The sequence below is a fragment of the Zonotrichia albicollis genome, chromosome Z (genome assembly GCF_047830755.1).
Source record: "Zonotrichia albicollis isolate bZonAlb1 chromosome Z, bZonAlb1.hap1, whole genome shotgun sequence".
Lineage (NCBI taxonomy): Eukaryota > Metazoa > Chordata > Aves > Passeriformes > Passerellidae > Zonotrichia > Zonotrichia albicollis.
The window spans coordinates 52057129-52079654 of record NC_133860.1 but is presented as its reverse complement, the minus strand read 5'-3'; the positions used below and the strand labels follow the sequence as shown (position 1 = coordinate 52079654).

At 37.0% G+C, this 22526-nt stretch overlaps 1 protein-coding gene across 5 annotated transcripts in view; it reads left to right on the top strand.

The window, feature by feature from the left end:
• The window catches only part of MLLT3 (MLLT3 super elongation complex subunit), a 137003-nt gene that overhangs the window by 93286 nt on the left and 21191 nt on the right, over positions 1-22526 (top strand). For 2 of the 5 annotated variants that reach the window (XM_074532422.1, XM_005490933.4), the window contains exons 7-12: positions 862-940; positions 4585-4717; positions 6224-6323; positions 9134-9205; positions 11080-11151; positions 17873-21073. In XM_074532422.1, coding sequence (XP_074388523.1) covers positions 862-940; positions 4585-4717; positions 6224-6323; positions 9134-9205; positions 11080-11151; positions 17873-18004 — 588 coding nt within the window. In that variant the 3' untranslated portion in view covers positions 18005-21073. Of the gene's footprint in view, positions 1-861; positions 941-4584; positions 4718-6223; positions 6324-9133; positions 9206-11079; positions 11152-14666; positions 14789-17872; positions 21074-22526 lie in introns of those variants that run through there. The other 3 variants (XM_074532424.1, XM_074532423.1, XR_012578018.1) reach the window with 2 other exon arrangements.

The window sequence follows — 22526 nt, the reverse complement described above, 5'->3', positions numbered from 1 at the left end:
ATGAGTGTGCAAGGATGTATCATTGAGTCTAGGAATCAGACAGAAGGTATATGGAGACATGCAACCTGGCAGCAGGAAGACTCTTCAGTAAAATAGTACAGAATTTTTCTATGAAGTAATAGATTTCCTCATTAAACTAAAAGGAAATTTATGCATTTTAAACAACAGTAGGAAAAAATTTGTGTAGAACTGTTTGTTAAATAATACACACTGATTTTAATAGCCTTGTTTAAAAATCCAGTTCTCTTTTGTAATTGGTAAATTCTAGATAATTTCACTTTGTAACCAAGCATACCTTCTGATTCAATCACATTTACAATCTACGGAGTTTTGATACATATGAAAAGGGTTAGGAGAATTTCAGGCACAGCATCAAAGTTTCATTTGAATCCCTATATTAAGACTTATTTTCTAAGGGAGATGAAAGAAAACTGTCTGAGGTTTTCTGGCATTTAGTGTGGTCTGCTCGGGTCTTTTGTTTTTCAATTCCACAATGTCATTGCTAATTTGAAAAACATTGCATCTCTAGTATGACAATGACAGAGATGCCTTAGGTCCATTATAAACTCATTTAGTCTTTCATGTTGTATAATCTTTCAAACAAGGCTTTGGAAATTTCTTGTTAGACTTTAGCAAAGAACTAGACACGATGTAGTAGTGTGTGTGTATGGTGAGTGCAATAGTAATTTCCACAATGTTTGCCTCACTGACACCTGAAGTTAAGGTCTTTGAGTACTATTTGGCCCCACAGTTTCTTCTTCTTGACGGAATGTTTTAGGCAGTAACTAACCATAAGAGTTTTTCTAGGCAAAAGAATGTCTCTTAAAATGTTATTTATTTTCTTTTTTTTTTTCTTTTAAGTCTGAACAGCCCAGTCCTGCCAGTTCCAGCTCCAGTTCCAGTTCCAGTTTTACACCATCTCAAAACAACAGACAACAAGGTATCAGTAAAAGAAAAGAAATTGAAATGAATGTGTGAAATGAATGAGCCAATGAAAAAAGAACTCATGGCATCTCATGACCTCTCTTCTTCTGTGTTTCACTGCCTGAACTGGCCACAATTTTGATTTAGAGACTTTTCTGCAGGTTGTTTTCAGATGTGGCTATAAGGGCAAAAAAAAAAAGGAGAGAAATAAACTGGTAATCTGAGAAAAGGGTATGAATATTGGCTGTTTTGAAGGACTGAATATGTGCCAGTCACTTAACAGAGGATAAATCCAATAGAGCTTGTGTTTCTGAGTTGTCCTTCTGCAGGTTTAGGTATCATGGCACCTGGCTCCATCTGAAGCCCTGGAAAAGTGTGGTTTCCCATGGGCAGCCAACAGAAGCCCACAGATGTGTTTATGTAGACCCTTTCAAAGGCTCTGAGCATCCCATACTACTGGGAAGTTTTAAGAGCACACAGTATTTACTTCAAATACATGGCAGGGAAGGATGATGGTTGGATTTAGAGACTGCATTTTGATTTTCTGGCTAATACTTTCAGTTTAATTGAAACTCAATAAAGATTTGCAGTTTTTTCCCTGGACACTTTGCCAAGGCATGTTTTCTGTAAATAAGCTGATATTCATTCTCCATGATCTATTGAACTACTTAGTTCCTGGTTGGCTTCCTTCCCTGGTTTACAAGATTGTACAACCGATACATTCTTAATGAGTTTTTGTTTTATTATTTGGATAAGGAGCATTAAAAAAGCAGTCTTTGACTTAACAAAATTGTTTGTTTTAGTCATTTGTATTCCTCAATGGTAAACTTGATTTAGGGTTATGACAATACATTAGTGCTTCAGGCACACTGACTTTAAATAGATTTGTACATGATTATGTGATGCATATCTGTCCTAGTGCCTTTCTGTAGGTGACTGGTACTGATTTTCTGATGTTTTCTGGCAGTGTTATGCCATGTGAAAGAAGGCAAAAGCTTGAAATGAACAGTGGTAATGACTGGCTTCAGGCAGTTAATATTTACCTAACAATAGATACACTTCCTGCTGAAACCCCATTTTTGTTTTCACAAAAACTTTAGTGGTGTGAACTGTCCATTACAAGCCAAAAGACTTAGATACCCTCTTCTGCATCTGTTATCTTTGCTGGGAAAAAATTTAGTAGTTTCTTCTGAGCATACTGGTCCCATCCGTGTTTTCTGGATCATATATAAGACGTATCACAGATTGTCTTTCAGTTCTTCTCTAGAATAGGTGGGAGATTTGTCCTCCAGTATGAACAGCTCTGAAGTGCAAATGGTCTATGCATCTTCTCTTTTTTGCAGCAGTAAATAGTGGTTTCTGCTTTCTTCTGGGAGTTCCAGAAATAAGCATGTTTATTGTCCAGGCCATGCATTTGTATATCAAAGGTATGGAGCACCAGGCATACCATGGCATGTTCACGATGTATGTTGTGCTCTGGTCAGAAGCCGTGCTTTTCCCCCCACCTGGAAGTTACTTGCTAGGACTGTTGCTCTTTTTCGGTTGCATTTAGACTCCAGTGCTCACTCAGGTGTCAAAAAAACACAGCATGAACTTTTTTCACCTCTTTTTGCATAAACAGTGGGCTAGCTTGAGGTTCCTCAAGTTCTTCTGTCCTTGGGGCTTACTTTGATATTTATGTATTTCCTTATGAAGAAAACTTGCTCATGGGCAGCTCCTAATTTTCAGTTTCTCCTTAACTATTCTGATATCTTAGGAGGCAACAACTTCACAAACCTTTAAAAAGGTGGTTATGGAATTTTAGAGTAAGTGTGCAAGAAGCAGAAGCATGTGCTATCCATGCTAGGAAAAAAAAAAAAGACCTAAAAATTAATGCTCTGTGGATTGGTAAAAAAGTCTGCTGAAACGTTAGGTAGCAATGTGCTTTTCAGGCTCCCAGACATGCTCCTACACTAAGTGAGAACTTGTTTGAATGACTAGTTGTTCAATGCTGATGGGGCTGTCAGGGATGGATGTATCTGAGGAGTCCAAGTTTCTTTTTATTACTGCCTCTATAAAAGCCCTTTCCCTCCTTCAAGTGTCAGATGGTAAGTTATTCAGTCAGACTACAAGTTGTCATTTCCAGCTGAGCATTGTCTTCCTGAGATTCAAACAGGGACAGAAAATGGAGCACAACTCAGCTGCTTCTACATATCAGCTGTGGGTGCATGGACAAGGTGTACTTCCATACTGTCACCTATACAAATGTCTGGTCAACCGGGAATTTGGCCATGAGGACCATCTGGTTTTCTTTCCTAGGGTGTGAAAACAGAGAAAAGGCTCATTTCTCTGAACTGCCCAAATTGTGTCAATTTACAGAAAGTTGTAGGGCAGCCTTAGTGACAAATCATTTCAAACAACGGCTTGGAAGTCACTTGCACAAAACTAGTCAAAATGCTTATGGCCTGAACTTTGCTATGTCTGTAACAGTCCATAAAACTGTCCTCCCCCATGAAGGGAGCACTGTCATACTCATTACCCTGTTATGAGTATGACTGACAGATGTCTCCCTTCTCTGCTGGCAGTGACCAGAGAGGACAGTCCTTGACTCAGTTTTGCCATTAGCAAATAAAGAGTTGAAAGCTTCATCTCAGGCTCAATGTATTCATGTTAGTACTATGTTTCTTGGGCTGAAGGAATTGCAACCATAATAGTAATTGCTGTTCTTACAGCCATCACTGGTGCTTTCTCAACTGCTGCTTCATGTCTTAGATGGGCTATACTTCATAGTTAAATGTCCTATGGCACGGGGACATTTTACTTTCTTCCCTCTTCTAATCTGCTTTTGCCCATTCTTATTTCAAGTAGCTGTAGTGTTACACTTCCCAGCTCTATTAAACATATTTTTCTTTCTGTAACTGTCTCTTAGAGTAAAAAGAGTGAAAATCAAAACCCAAACTGAGCTCAATGCAGTTTTGTGAGCAAGTTAAGCTTCGTACCTTCTTGCTAATACAGGAGAAGTGATAACATGGTGTTGGATGATATTGATGCACTTCATACTTACCAACATGGGTGAAGTAGTTACTCCACTTGAAATTGACCCTGAAATAATAGGAACAGCTGAAGGTAATATACATAAAAACCAAGAAGACAAAATGACTGCCTTGTACAGTACAATTTACTCAGAGTGATTTGTTAGAACCAACCTCTCATACATGGATTAACCTAATAAATGTACTAATACTGATTAGTATGTCCCTGTAGATCTTAAATTACATATAATGAGAAAGCAAAAAATACTAAACCCCAGCAATACAAAAGAAGCATGCTCTTAGTAAGCATACATTTCATGTCAATTTCTCCTGTGGTGACAGTATTTTACTTACTTCAGCTATGGTCCAGGGTGCAAATTGTTCTAACACTTGAACATGTGAATTGTCATTGTCAAGAGTAAGTCGGTTGAAGCTGACAGAGTTGCTCATGTGAGTAAAGATTCATGAATATATGGACAGGTCCCTGCAGTATAATCATCCAGTGCATTATTTAGTTACTTAGTTTGTTTAGTTTTTAAGACTCTCCTCTCTCAGCACTGTGTGGGGGAGATAGTTTTTAAAGCTGGGTAAATTGCCCAAAATACTGGGAAGTAAACTTCGTTGATTTTTATTGTCTCTGTTGTTTCAGGTCCATTGAGAACTATAATGAAAGATCTGCATTCAGATGATAATGAAGATGAATCAGATGAAGCAGATGACAAGGACAATGACTCTGAGTTGGAACAACCTGTAAATACACGAGGAGGAGGCAGGAGTCGCAGGTGAGTGTCCCGTGATTGAAGACCAAGACATGTAGTGCTTGTTAGTAACAAAGCAAGGTCCGATGTTCTCAGAGTGCTGAGTAGCAAATGGGCAGAAAATTCACTCTTTCTAAAGCATCTGCACATAAAAGAGCCCTTTTCAAACACTAACACAAGTAGCCGTTCCTGATACAAACTCTTCCTGTACTAATCAATATGGTTATGATTATCCTCATTTGCTTGACTTTACTCAATTTTATGTGATTGTGACTTGAGACGAGAAGTTATAATTACTCCCTGGCCTAAATTAGAGAAAATTGTCCTCCCACTGTTGAATAAGCTATTCTATACATAGTCACAAGACCTCTTTGCTTAGCAGTTTTACATTAAGCTGTTAAATTGAATCCAAATCAATGAAATTTGAATTTCAAGTAAATTCAGTGCTGCATAGAGTAGATAATGCATAAAAATGCATCAGAGGGTAAAGCAAGTGTCTGTCAAAATTATTTTTTAATTTTTTATTTTTTAAAAGAAGCTTCTGCATCCTTGCTACAACCTTCAGAAGGCATCCCAAAACTCATCTGGTGTTCAGGCAGCTTGAAGCTCCATCCAAATGATGTTCAAAGTTATGGAAGAAACCGAAACTGTGTCTCTCAAACATTCTACATATAAGGTTCTTTATGTAATTCAGAGGATTTTCTTGTTAGAGCACAGCACCTGAGTGGCAGTGTCAGCTACTGCTCGAATGGGATAACAGGAAAACTTTAATGAATGCAGCTGCTTCCCTGGTGTACTTTAGCAGCTGGAATCAAGGAGAAAAAGACCAAGCTGACTAGCTGTTTGAGAATTTGTTGTCAGTGATTGTTTAAAGGATTGTTTCAAGGTCAGCCTGTCTCCTGGTGTGGAGATTTTGTTTCAGTTTTTTGATGAAACTTGAAGGCTATTGTTTTTCTACTTCATTTTGTCCTAATTAACTAATGGGTTTTTCCCCAACAAAAAATATTTTCTGTTGTTCATAAGTGAATGAAAGGTGTAACTGACTAGGAGCTGGGCTTTTTTGTGATCTCTTCTGAGATGCTAAGTTTTTAATCAGGAAAGGCTGTGTTAACTTTTGACCATAAACAAGGAACTTTTCAGTAAAACATGTATTCGGGTGGGATGTACAGCTGTTTGGAAAGCTTTTAGGAGAGCAGAAAAGTGTCCCTAAAGGCCACTTTCCTTCTTTAGGAAGCTGTGAACTGAGATAGGGAGAAGCAGTTGAATTTTGTAGTTGTTTAACCATTTCTGTAAAGTTAGCTGCTGTTAACTCAGCCAAGTGCAGACAGGCAGCCTCCTTTGTGCTACAAAGAGTTTTTTCCAGAGTGCAGCCCTGCTCAGATGCCTCTCTTCCATGTGACCTTGATGAACAATAGCCTGCTTAGCAAGGGATTGGTCATTGTAAGTCCCTACCTCAAAGTCCAAGGTTGACTTACCCCATTTGACAGCCCTTTGTCTGCAGATGTAATGCTGTGGCTCTTTTTTCTGCAGGGTCAGTCTGAGTGATGGCAGCGACAGCGACAGCAGCTCAGCTTCCTCACCACTGTGTCACGATCCAGCACCACCTGTTCTGAAAACCAGCAACAGCCAGGTGAAAAATGCAGTTTGGCTTTGTATTAGCAGCAGACAGAGTTAGCATCAATCTCATTATTTTTTTGATGCATCTCTTCTCCTTTCTCCCACCAGTGTTCATCTAGAGAGATACAGTATTTTTTTTTTACTGCAGTGGAAGACACAATAGTTTTTACTTTGCATCAGAGTACTTGTTCTAGATTTTTAAGAGCTAACATTATTTCTGAGGTAGCAACACAGGGTAGTTTGGTTTTTCAAAGAAAATAAAGTAAATTACCTAGAGTTGCAAAATACTCCAGGGACAAATGAGAATTAGCTTTTGGGTAGTACCTCTCTCACAGTAAGTATAAAATTAAGTATAAAAACTCACATTATTTACAAAATAAAATACACCATTTTTCAGTTATTTTAAGGAGACATGATTCATTCCCAGTGTCAATTGCATCATATGTAAAGCTGTTAAGACACATACTGGCTACTTACAGTTGTGATATAGTTGAAATGGTGTCTATGTGCACACAAGTTTGTAGTTTAGAGGGTGAGCTTAATAGGTGGGTCTTTCCTATATCTGTTTTCTATAATTGCTTAAATTATCTGGCAGATATTATTTATTTGCCTTTATTTTTCTATTAAGATTTCCAGCACAAGCTACAGTACAAACCCCAAATATTAGCTAATTTCAAATACATTGTGGGGAAGTAAACGCCACAAACTAGGAAGTACTTTGTGCACAGAGAGAAGGTAATTTCATGTCCAGAAAATATTCTTATTTTCTACCACTGTAGGCTCTTCTAAGTTGTCTATACAGAAGTTACAAGTTTTATTTAAGAGATAGACTTGAAGTCAAAAAGCTGTCTGTAGGGGTGAAGAATGTTGCATTTACTGACCACATAAGCACAAGAAAAATAAAAAATCTGACTTGTTGGCCTGTTGTGTAATGAAGACTGATTTCTAAATAGCCAATGCAATTGTTAAGTAATTGTAAGTCTCAATATCAGCAGCCCACTCAGTCACATCTTTTGTGTTCCCTTGCCTGTTGGTGATGTAGTAGAAGGTCTATCTCCACATTTAGAAACTCCAAACAATAGCTATAAAAAAAAAACAAACCTTCACATACCTTCTTCCATTTCTTTAAATGAGCTAAATTTTATAATCGGGCTGCAAATTGGAAATTTTGGGAAGCATTGTGAGAATTCAAATTGTGTGGACTATAGCTACATTTGAAATCTCTTCTTGGTACCTTAGTGCTGCTTGCCAGGATGATCTTTTACTGATGAAATCAGGTTTGTTTTAACCAAGTTCCTTTATAGAACTGAAGAGCTAAGACAGAGTTTGTATTAGTATTAGTTTCCTCAGACATGATTAGTGCTGTATCTCATCTATAAAGTGCTTAAGATGTTACATTTAAACTGCATATCAAGAGCATTGTAAGGAAGCTGCTTTTTAAAATACACTGTGTTCTTGACAAAGTTCTATTTGAAACCAAGAATTTTCTTCCTGTGAAAACTATAAATGCATCTAAAAGGTACTGAATCCATGATTAAAGGCCTGGTTTTTTGTAGGGTTGGGTGAGGGTTTTTTTCAAGACAAAACTTTGCTACTGGCCTACACAGCAGTAACCCTAGAGGGTGTTGAACAGAAGTACTAGAATTATTCTTCAAAAATGTATGTTTTGAATCTAAACATTCATCACTCTTGGCTAATTAAATCAAGTAAGGTTAACTCAGATCTGCAGTCTCTTTCTCTAGATAGGAAAATAGCTGTCTGCCAGCTGTGTTCTTAAGATGCTGGCCAGCCTGGGGAAGACATATGCAATTTAATAATTTGTACCAAAGGAAGGAGAAACAAGAGAGGACTTGGGGGAAAATGTCAGTAAGGCTTCTAGAGGACTTGTTCTTACACGATTTTTTTCCTTGTTTTAATTACTGAGCTTTATCCTGTGTTGTGGCTGTTGGATATGATTTTTGGAGTTAATCATGCTGGTGATATTAGTGTCACTTTAAATGAAATGTGAAACATAATCTCCCATTATCTGTGATTACTTGGTTTTCTTTGATGTTTTTCAGAAGAACTGGTTATATTATAGGTTAGAAATTATATGGTGATATTTCTTTTAACTTCAAAAAATCATTGTCTGTTGAAAAAATGGAAAGAACAATCAACAGTTCATTTTCCCCCAAGTATTTCTGCCTTTAGTTTTAAAAGTTTCAAATTCTTCTTGAATCTATTTCAGTATCAGATGAAGCAATCTTGGCTTGTATGAGTGATAATAAATGGGTGTGAGTGGCATTGAAGGAAGGGTACCATATAAGTACAAAAGTAATTACTGCCCATCACTTCGTTTTTCAGTTATAACTCACACAATCAGTCACTCATACACTCACTCAGTCAAACAGTCAAGGACTGTTTGAAAACCTCTGCTGTCAAGGAAAAGAGATAGTATTGAGGGGGGAAAAAAGGAACAGGAAAACTACATTGATAATGTTTCGTTTCAAAGGCACTGGAGACACCCTCAGCATCGTTGGTGTCTGCCAAATCACCTCTTATCCTCCCAGCTTGTGAAAGCAGGGGGGAAAAAAGGGTTGAGAAGGCTTTAAGTGATGTAAAATTCCTACTTGTAAGGATTAGTAATATCATTATCACCTCATTCCAGTATGTCAGCTTTTTCTGCTGTAAGTTAATGTTTGTTCCGAAAAGTATGAGTAAGTTCTATGGATTAAAGAATGAAAAGCTCAGTTTTGAGTTTGTTTTATTAACAGCAGAATTTTTCCATATAGAGTTGTATCCAATGATGCATTTAATTTTTACAGAATTTTCTTTATTTTTCAGATTTTAGAAGTGAAAAGTCCAATAAAGCAAAACAAAACAGATAAACAAATGAAGAATGGGGATTGTGATAAGGTAAATAACAATGAGGGAGCAATAAAGAACTCCAGAATATGATACTATTATAGCAATAAATACTATACTACTGTAGCACTAAACGACTCCAGAATATGTGTTTACCAAATAACAACCTTTGTTACAGAATTAAAATCTTAGTACATCTTTGCTTTGGATTCCTTTAGGATTCCTTTAGGTGCAGAACTTTTTCTGTTTTCTTTCTATAATTCTTGTGTCTTCTCTCATATTTTGAATTTTTTTTCCTTCTTTTCAATCAGGTGATTTGACAAATTTCACCAGTTGGGACTCCTCCATCTATTTATTTTATCTACTGTCCACCATAAGTTTGTGCTGTGTTCCACAGAGGAATGAGATGTAGATGAGAATTCATAGATGTATTCCTAGCCCACAAGTGAATCAGGGAAAAGAAGAAAGTCAATTTTCCAGAATCCTTTCTGAAGACCGTGCGTTAGGAAGTGGCAGTGTGATTTAGCATGTTAACTAAAAGGACATGAAGCAACTGTCACCATTTAACACTGAGATAGTTTGATTTACATCTGTCTAATGGTTGTGGGCAAGAGCTCTCAATCCTTCCATGAGTGAACATAGCACAATTGCCCACTATGGACAAGTTTCTCTGAAAGCTTGTACTTTACTGGTATTAGTGTCAATTTTGTGATGATAATTTAAGGCAAAAGATGGAAGTTGCAGCGTCCAGATTTTTAGTGTCTAGAATTTTATCTGCAGTACCTAGATTTTTAGTGCTCTGATATTTTGGTTTGCATTTTGGTTGCTTAGGTTGAGTGCCATATCTCATTCTGCTTGCAAGCAAAAAAAAAAAAAATATAATTTAATGGCTCAGGAGCCATTTCTGAAGGAGAAAGTTGATAACAAGGTGGAGAGGTGAGACATGTTTAATATCCCAGGGAAGAAGCACTAGAATTTACCTTTGGATTAATCTTGCTTAGTCTTTCTTTCCGTGTTGACACAAAAGAAATAATTACATGCCTCTAGAGAAAATGATTGATTTGATTTTGAGTCTTTGGGTTTGGTTTTTATGTAGAAGGATAGAATATGTTTTCTAAAGATGCTGTTTTGGCATCCCCAGTCTTATGATGCTTTCTGGCAGAGCTGAGATACAGAGATTATCAGCAAATAATGACCACCTATGAAGATTTCTGTCAGTGTGAAGTATCTTAAAACACAAAAAATTACATTTCTGTTGTATTAAGCTAGAGAATGCCAGACTACTGATAAAACATACAGCTCAAAGAAGAGTTTGGTCTTATCTCAAGTCCTGTGTGCCATACTATAAGAAGGATTTAAAGCTGTTAGAAAGCATTCAAAGGGGGTCTGCAAACATAGGGAAAGGCCTAGAGGGGAAGGAGCCTCTGAGGTCACTTGGTCTGTCCAACCTGGAGAATAGGAGACTGCAGGGGGAGAACTCATTGACTGAGGGAAGACCTCCTGAGAGGAAGAGGAGAGGCAGCACTGATCTCTTCTCCATGATGACCAGTGATATGACCCGAGGCAATAGCCTGAAGCTGAGTCAGGAGAGGCTGGATATTAGAAAAAGGTTCTTCACCCAGAGGGTGGCCAGTCCCCAGAATGGGCTCCTCCAGCAAACTGGTCACAGCACCAGCCTGGCAGAGTTCAAGAAGCTCAGAGAATGGACAGTGCTCTCGGGCACATGCTGGGACCCTTGGCGCTGTCCTGTGCAGAGCCAAGAGCTGGACTCAGTGATCCCTCTGAGTCTCTTCCAGCTCAGGATATTGGTTGCAAGATTTAAAATAAGATTTCTATTTCTGCTGGTTTTGAAGACATCTGAAGTTTATGAATACATTGCTATGACTTAATTAACAAGTTGTTTATGGGGGGGAATTTGTTTCTAGGCATATCTTGATGAACTAGTAGAGCTCCACAGAAGATTAATGACATTGAGAGAGAGACATGTACTGCAGCAGGTGAGAAGCATTATCATACACTATCACAGTGCCCTCATTGAAATTCTTAAGTTGCATCTATTTCTATTTTGCTTTTATTTAAAACTCTGTAATCAATTTTAGATTATTCATTAAAAACTCTGCTGTGAATTTTCATAGCCTTCAAGCCTGTATACTCCATAGAAGTCCTTTACCTCTTACACTGCAGTTTTGGGAATTTAATATTAAGTGTGTAACTGTGTTGTCTCTCTAAATGACAAATTATTAAAAAAATGCCTGAGATATATTTTTCACCAGTTTGCTGTTATGTTTCTTAACATACTGTATCAATAATTATGAAAGCAGGATGGGAGAATGGACATAGCTGTGCACTGTCACTTGATAAAAATCTTGTTGCTTCTTTCCTGAAAATGACCAGCTTTGTCTCAGAAACAATTGAAGTGGGTTTTTTCCCATGGGAAGCAGAAAATATAAAATTCAATGGAAAGCCCACTTGGAAGAAAAACATAATATATTCCTTGAATCTTCTGAAGTCTTAGAATGTGTAAAATATGAAAGTGTCCAAACCAAAAAGGCTGCAAATTTATTGAAAAGTTATGCAATGGTAAGAGCAAAGAAAGTATTCTTGGCTTTCGGTGGTATTGTCAGGTACTGGATTGGATTGGAAATTGTGAAGATTAAAAAGTAAGTACTGTCAACAAAGTAGATGCAATTGTAGCACAGATGGTTTTATTATGTTTTAGAGATGTTGTAAAGAGGAAAATTTTTTCCACTTCTAAAAGATTGCAATCACTTGTCAAATTTTTCTACTAAGCTTGTTAACAATATTTTGGAAGCTCCAGCATTAACTGCTTTGTTAGTGCAGGCTCCATATTGTGAGTAAAGATGAGAAAACTATTGAGAGGTCATGGAAAAAGAAAATCTTGGTTAAGGATATTCTTAATTAAAGATGAAATTTTGGTAGCTTTGTTAGATTTCGTCTTATAACACACAGTGATGCATATTGGTTACCCTTCGTATTTAATGTACTGTTGCCTCCCAAGTTTCGTTTTTCTACAAAGGGAACCAAAGCATGCTTTCAGAATGGTAGCAGAGCCAAATTTTTATCTACATAGAGAAATAATTTTGAAGGAGGCTAAGATATAGGAATCACAACACCCGATCCACTTCACATTGCTCATTGATTCTCAAAGAGTTCACATTAAAACTGAATCTGGAAAAGACACTGTTTTGTAAAAAATCCCACCATGTCTTTGCTCCCTGAGCACTCATTTCCCCAGTTGTCCAAGGCATAGCTTCCAAATGGTATTGCTGCTGATTCACATCAGTGGGCAGTACTGCTGTTACCAGTGCAGAACTGAGCCACTGTCCCAGCCTGGACAGTCAGGACATGAACTCAGCTTTCACTGGGGCTGTTTGGACAGCCTTCAGACCATAGGGCTTACATGGCTTATTGTGGAATTTTGGAAAAGAAAATCAACTTCAAAATGTTTTGTACAGAGCAAATACACAAACAAGCAGGAAACCACCTTTTTTTCCCCCATGATGGTGGTCTAGAGCTTTTGAAATCCTGACAGGATAAGCCTGGAGTAGCCAGATCTGACTCCACAACTGAGCCTGATCTGAGAAGGGGCTGGGACTAGCAAAATCCTTTCATATTGGAATTACTAGGCCATCCTAAGAAATACTTTCCAAGTAAGTAAAGTGCTTCAAGTCAAACACCTCATTGTCTTTCTCACTGGCAGCATTTATTCGGTGATGATTTATTTGTCTTTGTTAGAAAAATAATGGGCTAGTCCACTAAATTGTGTTCATTCTAATATTAGAGTACTGTTATAGTAAGCTTGTGGGAGCTTACTAATACAAGGAAAAAGTCATTTGAAAAGAAACATAACTGAGCTGGAAATTTAGAGTATCCTAGTCTTGAGTAAATGAAAAAGAGCACTATACTCTTGTTGTGCATTTTAAACTAAACTTTTTTTTCCCCTCTTGAGACAATTTGTCAAACCAGAGAAAGCATTTATTCATGAACTTTGCCTCGCAACTTGCATTAGGAGTGAGGCATTTTAATGCTGCAGTCCATGATTACTTATACATTATTATTTACATTATGAAAGTTTGGTTGATGTAGAACTGGTGTTGCCTTCCTGGGGGAAATTGTTTTTGCAGATTGTTTCCCGTGTTTCAGAGCGTTTGCAGGCTGTTGGTACAGCCCCAGTGAAAGCTAGATTTATGGCCAGGCTGTGTAGGCTGAGACAGGGATTCAGCTCTTCTGGGAACACCATGATGCTGGCTACAGAAGTCTACCAGGAGTCAGTGGAAAAGCCACATTACTTACCTATTAGGCTGTCTGCACTAGTGAATGGTCTGTGGTGCGGTAAAGCAAAACAGAGCTTAGTTTTAAAGCCTGTAATCCTTCAACATTCTGCAACTCATTAATTCATATTATTTTATCCATTTATAGAAATATCTTCCCAATACTGAATGGATAACTTGCAGAGAATCAGTGCTTCTCTACATTACAAATAATCTGCCATCCCATCTTAAATGTCCTTACTGCTTTGCAGCTATGTAGTTAATGTAAAATACTTCCAGTGTGCACAGAAATTCAAAAGGTACGGAGCTGAGAAAGTCTCTAGGAATTAATATGAAACTTCTATACTAAGAAATACATAGACATTGTAGGAAGTACAAAGGTGAGAACAGCAAGGTGTAAAATTGCATAATGGGATTGTGGTTACTGCATGAGAAAGAGGGATCAAATGCAAAAATATGCAACAGAAAACTGTAGACAGCTGCAAGAGTTTTAGAGGTATTGGTGTTGAAGTGGAATGGTGATGGAGTCATGTGTTCCTGAATGACAGCTGTCATCTTGTTAGTTTGTTAGGGCAGGTAAGTCTCTTGCACAGAGACTTTCAAAGACTTGCAGAAAAACAGTGAATTTTTAAACTTACACCGAGGGTCATGAAAAGGATTTTCTTTTTCAATTTTTTTTCCAATTTCAGTTGTTACCAAGTCCATAGGCATGACAGCAAACAGGAATGCGGCCAAATTCAGAAAGGAGAAAAATGTATCTTTGTAAATGTGGCTCTTTCCCAAGAGCGGCATTCTCTTTGAGACACTTTGTTAAAGGAAGCTGAGAAAGAGAGAAGGCAGGAGAGATGCGATACTACACTGCAAGTGCCTGGATACATAATGAAATAATTCTGATGTTAGGTGCTACTTACAAACATACAAGAATTGCCTGAGAGGGACAAGATATGTGAAGAACATTTCACCAAGCAATCAGTCCTGTGAGCAGTTTTTATATGAATATTGGACTGTGGCAAGACAGATGTTGGTCAGAAATCATGTTTACAAAGAAATTCCTCTACCACATCTTTCACTGTAAGGAAAGAGGTTGGAATTCACAGTGACGAGGCCTTTCTCTTTTTCTCTTTTTTCTCTTTTTTTTCTCTTCTTTTTCTCTTCTTTTTTCTTTTTTTCCTTTTCCTTTTTCCTTTTTCCTTTTTCTTTTTCTTTATTTTTCTTATCAGATATTAATGCAGCATATCCAATACATTCAAATGAATTTGGCTGGCTAAAGCAGTGTTTCTAACTCTGCATTTTCAGTGAAGAAAATGTTAGCACGACCCTATGAAAGGCAGCAACATTTCTGGTAACTTTTTGTCTTGTCTTCAGGCATCAGAAGTCATATCTTCAGCTGGTAAAAAATCCAAAAGCCAGTGCATTAGGCAGCACAGGCTTAAGGAAGAAATTGAGAGCTTGTAGCATGGCTGAAAACTAGGTTGCTCATGTTCTGAAGGTGCTTAACTTCAGATGGCAACTATCTTCTTAGAATTTGCTGCCAGGGGCAGCTTGGAGGTCTGGAAACTATCACATGGCCTAAAACCCTCCATAAATTGAAAAATGACTGTCATTAGTTGCACTTTGACTTCCTTATACAAACACACTCATTTGCTTGTTTAAAGGCTGATAAATAGTTATACTATGATGGATAATGATGAAACTGAGCTGGAGAGACGTTATGTAAACAGAGACGTAATTTACTGCAGAAAAGCAAAGCTTATACAGCAGGAACAAATGGGATATTTTGTTCTTTGCAGCCTGAGCTTTTGGAATAAAACATTTTAATGCTGTGTTTTTAATGTTACAACTGTCAGATTTCCTAGCAGCTAATCTCAATATTTTATTCTTTTTGAAGAATTTCTGAATAGCACAAGGATGCTATATGCTAATACTGTAAGTCATGAATTCCTCATTGACTGGCACACAGGCAGGTGTTTTTCATTGGGCTGTCTGGGTTTATCTTGATACATTTTTGTACACCCATTAAAGCCTTTGGGGTTCATTTCAGTCACTTGCCAGGTGCCCAGACATAGCGACTGTATCTCTTGGGGGCTGGATATTTAAAATGTTTGTGTTTCCCTTGACCTAGAGCTTAAAAGCCAAAAGCAGAACTTGATCAATAGAAGTCCTTATCCATTTCTTAAAATATGCAGCACTGTTTAAAAATACATGTGTTAACACTTCCACATAATCTTTGTTTCTAAAATCAAGTATATTGCAGTGGGGGTTATTAGGGGTAGTATTCTTCCACAGTAACACAAGGAAGTGATAGACAGAGTTGTTCAATGTAGATGCATTTTCTTGGCCACTGCTTCTGTAAACTTCTTGTGCAGCCATTTATTTGTCTCAGTGGATATCAGTGGATATTCAGATAGCAAGCCCAAGATTAGATTCTAGACTTTACAAAAGGAAGCTGGATTGACTACTTACCTTTGCTTCTCTCTTAGATGAGGCTCTAGAGAGTGGCAAAAAATGAGGATAATAATACATATAAAAGTTTGCTTCTGGTATCAATCAGTTTTTTCACGCTCCATTGTTTTTTTGCCTCATGTCAATTGCAGAACAACAGTAGGGGATGGAAAAGTGTTACAAGAATCTGTGAACCAACAAGTGGACAAATGAAGTTAGTAATTTTAGATTAAAAATTCCTATATGGAAAAGAAGTTGAAATCAAGAGGTACAAATTTAAGCTATGTGCTAATAAAAGCGAGATTTTTTCCAGGTGCTTTCAGAATTATGGGCAGCTGTAATCCAAATTAAGCAGATTTTATTTTTATATTTTCCCATCTTTGAAAATAAAGGGTGATTGAAAAGGGAGATTTTTATTGTAACAAGCATTTCCCTTTTATTATTTTATCTTGTATCTGTTCTATTTTATCTGTTCTTGGTTGTGTCATTCCATGCCTGACAATACACATTTAATATTTCATTTATCATTTACATAGTCTTTACTTCTGTGGTCTGAGAAGAAAAAATACCTGTTTATGTAATGACATGGAGAGTGGAAATCTACAAAATATTTAGTTTAAATTAATTGTTCTTTGTGAAGTTGGTTATTGCTAACAGATTTGTCTTTTTAAGGTACATTCTGTAACCCATGTGTGCATCATGTGTATCTCCTTCAGCTGTGGAAAAGGAATTGCAGTCAGAGTAATAAAGCTCAAAACAATCAAGGAGTATCTCGCAGTAGTGTTTCAGTGGAGGTGTATGTGGAAGCCCCAGAGCTAAATGGGTTTCCAGTTGGAGGTTGCAGACAGGATTTGGAGTGTAGCCTGAGTGCTGCACGAGGGGTGGTTGGAAGGACTGAGAAGAGCAGTGTTGTTCTGTGAGTCCATGAGCTACCCAGAGGCCACTGCAAGGTGGAGTGCTTTTCTGTGTGCCCTTGGCATGTCTGTCTCTTGGAACGAAACCACACGTAAGAGATTTATAGCAGCCATGTGCTGGCACTTTGTTAGCCCTCTCTGACAAATAATGCTTTGGCTTTTCAAGATGCTCAGTGTGGTTTTTTTTGAGGTAGGTATGCATCCCAGAACTTAAAATATCTGAAGTTATTTTTATAGCAATTGTGTTATGACCCCTCTTCAAAAATAAAGACTACAGTTTAATGACTAAAAATGTCACAACTGCAGAAAGGCACAAGTTAGGTGTCCACTGTTGATTTCACGGAAATGTGGGATGGTTAAGGTTGGAAGGAATCTCTGGAGGTCACAAGACCATGTAGAGCCAATTGCCTGGGACTATGTCAAATGACTGAAATATCTCTAAGGATGAAGACCCCACAACCTAAATGATGTTATGACCTTGCTGGGAGTCCTTCCATAGTTTATTTGGCAAAAAAAAAAAAAAAAAAAAAAAAAAAGATTTAACTGTGTTACTCAAAAAGTGACTGCTACTTTTTTTGTGAACTAACAGTTCATGTAAGCTTTCTTGGGTTTTGGGTTTTTTTTAATAATAGGGACTGGACTCTCTAAGGATTTATTTCTTTTCCTCGCTTGCAGAAAGGTTTATGTAATTTATTTCCTAATGTAACCTGCTTAGCAGCTATGCACATAATAAACATTCCAGAGATCTATTTGGGATTTTTAATTATTTGTTTGAGCTTAAGAGTATAATGTTGCCCCTTCCTCCCCTATTTTTTAAACTGAATTAGAAAATAAGCAGATTTTCTTTGTACATTTGAAAAATATATTGTCAATGCTAATGTTTGCAGCAACAGCAGATGGATATGCTGACATTATGGTTGATGATGATCTTAAAAAAAAACAAAACAACAAGATACCAGAATCTGGACAACAATGCATGTCAGAAAGGAAGTGAATAATAAGGATAATGGTTAAATCTGCAAGTATTGGGGCAATTTGCATTTCCAATTTCATATTTTCTTTTCTTTCAGATAGTAAATCTTATAGAAGAAACTGGACACTTTCATATCACAAACACAACCTTTGACTTTGATCTTTGTTCACTGGACAAAACCACAGTCCGTAAACTACAGAGTTATCTGGAAACATCTGGAACCTCCTGAGGATTCAGCATATGGCTGTGTCAAAAACTGTTCTTTAAGTGAATGATGCGACCAAAATGGAGGGGAAAAAAACCAAAAACCTCTTCAGCTTTTTTTTTTTTTCCTTAAAGCCAGTCTCTTGATAAAGGAGAGCAAAAGTGACCAGACTCAGAGGACCACTCTTCTCAAGAAGAAAATGCTCTGGAAGAGTTTACCTGGATAGCCTTGAAAAACAAATGCAGAAAAACAAACAAAAATACTTGTTCTTAACGAATGTGTATGATATCATGTATCTCTCTCTGTGGTGTTCAAGTCCACAAGACGAATGCATGTTCAACACACTGCCTTACTACATAACTGATCTATTTATTATTGCATACATGTATCCAAAAGTCAATGAGTCACTGAGTGACACTACCAGATATTGCAAGTAGTGGGGTCCCTTGCGTGCTCTTTTGATGCAGTACTTTCACAAGCCTAGTAATCTTATTCACATTGAAATGCCACTTCTTGCTCTCTTTCTTTAGTCAATTAAAACACTACAGTCTTGATTCCAGCTCTGCAGTTCTGGGAAACAAGATACAAACGTGGCAACCAAGCAGTGGTCCTATATTTCATTTCCTGTCTACCACAGCAGCTTGGACTGCAAGTCCTTGATTCTATCCACTTACTGATATTGATTTTAAACACAGTTAAAAAGTGCACCAAATAGGTTCATATGACTTGCTGTCTAGCCTCAGTGAATAAACCAATAAGACTTTTGACAAAAAATGCTTTGTATACTGTCCTGAATCTGGCAACTCTTGCAGTCTACATTTTTGTGTCCATTTAAATGTTGCAAAATTAAATATATATTAGAGTGAAGGTGTTCTGCAGGAGCTCATGATAAAAGAAAAAGTACTGGTCCTGTCTTTAAAGAACATGTTGTAGAAAATTTTTAATTTGGAGCTATTTATTACTTAGAGTTTCAACACTCTTCTGCTGTGTGTGACTCACTTCTACCATAAAACTTTTTGCATAACATTTTTGTTCATTCATATAGTAAATGATCTGCTTAGTTTGTTTTGGGGATTTTTTTCTGATTTAGTTTGTTTTTTTACAACTGCTAAATTAAAACCTTTTGTTTGAAAAGAAGAAAAAGTGTTGTTATACAGTTAAATGAATACATGAAACAAAATACATGTATGATATCATCTGTATGTGTGTTTATATATACACGTGTATCACACCTGTGTATATGTATATACATACACACATACATGCACATATGCTTTTTAAACTTTTCAGATTTTGGTATCTGTTGATAACCTTATTGTGTTTCCAGAAGAATTTCTTGTCTATAAAAATGAGTATTCTTTCATAATATCCATTATTTCTTGAAATCGGGATCCTTGTTTATGCCTGATCAAATGAGAGGATGTATACTCAGTTTCACATCAATGCTTCATGCTCTCATATTGCTGATGGTTTCTTGATGAAATCATTGCCTTTATATGAAAAACTCAAGTTCTTAAATGACAAGAGAAAATAATAATTTTAAAAATACTTCTGGATGCAAAGGTTTGTTCAGGTTTACCAGACTGATAAATGTATCTTGTTGCTAGACAGGCCAGTATGTCATGTGTATGCTTATTATGCCACATGTAGTCTCTATGTGTAGAGCTAAACAGTAGTATCTTTATGACTTACTGTTTAATGTGCACAGTTTGTGCAGCACTGAAAAACTATTGGGGTTATTTCTTATTCAGATGGTAAATCTTAATACTGTTTCTTTAAGTCCAAAGAAAATTTTACACTTTACTCTTTTTGAAAGGGCACGACACATATTAGGTTGGGGGGCTTTTTTCTTATTTAAAATGTTGTTTGATCATACTCCGCAGGAAGTCCTCCTTAGGCTTCTGAAGAATAAGTGTACTTTTTCAGTAATGTTATGACTCTTATTGATGATTGGCATGAAGCATACTTGAAGCGTTATGTTGTTCTTTTAAGTCCATGTCTTAATGTGCAATTGGGGAGGGGATGGAGGACTGGGAGTGTAATGTTAACTTTACTATTGACAGAAGGCAGGTGACGATGGGGAAGGCAAAAGGGGTGCATGTAAAGGGGATAAACTTCAATTTTTAATGATTGTTTTATATAAAAATGTTTGGTAATCTAAAAGCAACCTTAAAAACCTTTGGTCTACAAATGTGTGTTCAACTTTCCTGTCTTCTAGTTATACCAGATGTAAATGGAAATTTGTCCACTTGGACTTTTCTAAGTCTTGTGGTAAAGACTCATTGAGTTTCAGAAGGGGATACTTCTAGTACAACTATTGCACTGTTTTTTTAGAAATGGTGAAATGAATCATTTTACCCTTAAAATACCAGATAAGCTTTATTGTACACTGAGAACAGGGATGGAGGAAAGGAAAAACTAGATAAATAGGCATAAAAGGGAGATAACATCAATTACAGTATCAAATCAGTGCTGAATTTCATGCAAACTGTGGATGATCCTTAAACTCTTAAATTTTCTAATTCAATGAGAGAGAGAAAATAGACTGTTGGTGTCAATGTGTGCATTGACTTTTTCACAAAACTCTGATAGAAATAGAGTGACTAAGTTTTGATCTAAATTTTAAAGTTAGCTATTTTCATCTAATTTTGTATAAGGAAACAAAATAAATCTATGTTCACCTAATTTCAGACATTCATCTTTCTCATAAAGGAAAAACAAGATACCCTTCCAAGTCTTTAATGTCTATGAGCATTGATCTTTGGGATAGGTAAAGTGTTTTGGCAACAAAGGTTTTGAAGTCTTACTTAGCATAAAGCTGTTTAAAGCAGTTACATAAGAGAATTTGGACCAGACAGAGTTTAGCAGTAAGTTCCAATGTCTAGAGTAATTCTCAGCATGAGTTGCTGTTACTAGAGCAGTAGTTGTATCCAGTAGCAAAGACAGTTTTCTCACTAGAAACTTTCCTCCTCAGAAAGTGGATGTCCAATTCGGTAGACAACTTAAAAAAAAAAAAAAATTCTTACAAATTCTAATCAGCTGAGAGGCTTTACAAAACTTCCAATGTCATCTAAATTTGAAGGCCATCTTAGTCCGTGCTAAAGAAAAAGAGCTAGAAAGGAGGAAGGGGCCTCCTTTACTCCTCTCATACACTAAAGTGAAGAGAGTCTTCCAAGGTAAAACTTAATCTGTGCTCAGTCTTCAGCCTTTGGACTGTAAGAAATGGTTGATTGTTTCTCTCTCTCTTCATTGGTTTGGTGTTTTTAGAAAAGTCTATGCTTTCAATTTCAGAAACAAAATGCACACAGTACAGCACATTTGGAGAGCCCAGTATATTTCTATTAAAGTTTCTTTTAGTCTCTGGGAAGGAAATTACAAGTTCTTGGGTTTTGCCTGGCCCATTGTTCTTCTTTCCCATTCTCACAGTGAAATAAAGTACTTTCACAATCTAGTTTGAGTCCTTGGTCCTTACTGGGTATAATCTTCCTTTCCTAGAAGCTGTACCAGTGTTTTGGGGTCTCTTGAATGACCCATTTGTTCCAAAACCTGTCACTTAGTTTGCAATGTTGATGGGAAAACTGTAGAATTGCCCGAAGTGAAAATTGCCTCATTCATTTGGTTTTGTTGTATGCATTATCTTACTCCAGACGCTGCATTGATGGTAGTATGTTTGATTTGTTCGGTTGCACCGTATCTCATCTTTTACCACTTGCAGTTCGATGACAAACTATCTTTTAGTAAACTCCTGTTTCAGTCTACACAGTCTGTTTTGTGTTTGCTCATTCGCCTGTGGTATGCAGAAATTAGGAATCACGATGAAAATTTTGTCAGGTTTTCACCCACAGCAGGAGCTAGGAGGAACTACAGAAATAAGCAGCAAAACAAGAGATGTTCCAAAGTTTAAACAAGTGTGAGGCATGTGTTTTTATGAACCTCAATAGTTTTCTTAATTGTCAAGCAGTATACAGTAGAATGCGGTGTACACCAGAAAGCTGCTCTATACACTGTACAGAGTCTTACTGCTGGGCGTAAAAGCCTTCCTAACAGATGACAGGGACTAAAACACATATATCTGCAGTGCTTTTGTGCATGCTTGGAAGTTAATCAGTGTATTAATGCTGCTAAACCAATGACATTTACAAGGTCGGCTCTGTGTCTGGACAGATAAATTAACATCAAAGCACACTCACTGTAAGAGCCTTGCATTTGATTGAGCAGCAAGAAATGCTACTGTGACTTGACAGGAAAGAGAAGTGTTACTCCAGTGAGAACAAAGCCGTGGGGTGTGGGGTGGAATGGGGAGAAAGAAAAAAAGGTGTAAAGAAGAGATGCAATAGTACAACTGCCTTTCTTTGTTATTATAAAATCTGCAGTTGTTGATGAGTAGAAACAGAGAGAGATGGAGATTGCAACAACATAAAAAAATTTAGGTGTTTTATTGTTTGAGATGCTAATGTCTGTTTCCCATTTGTTTCAGTATTCTATCTGACTTACATTCTATGTTTTACCTCAGCCAGGCTGATTGTACTGGAAAGTGGTCGTCTTG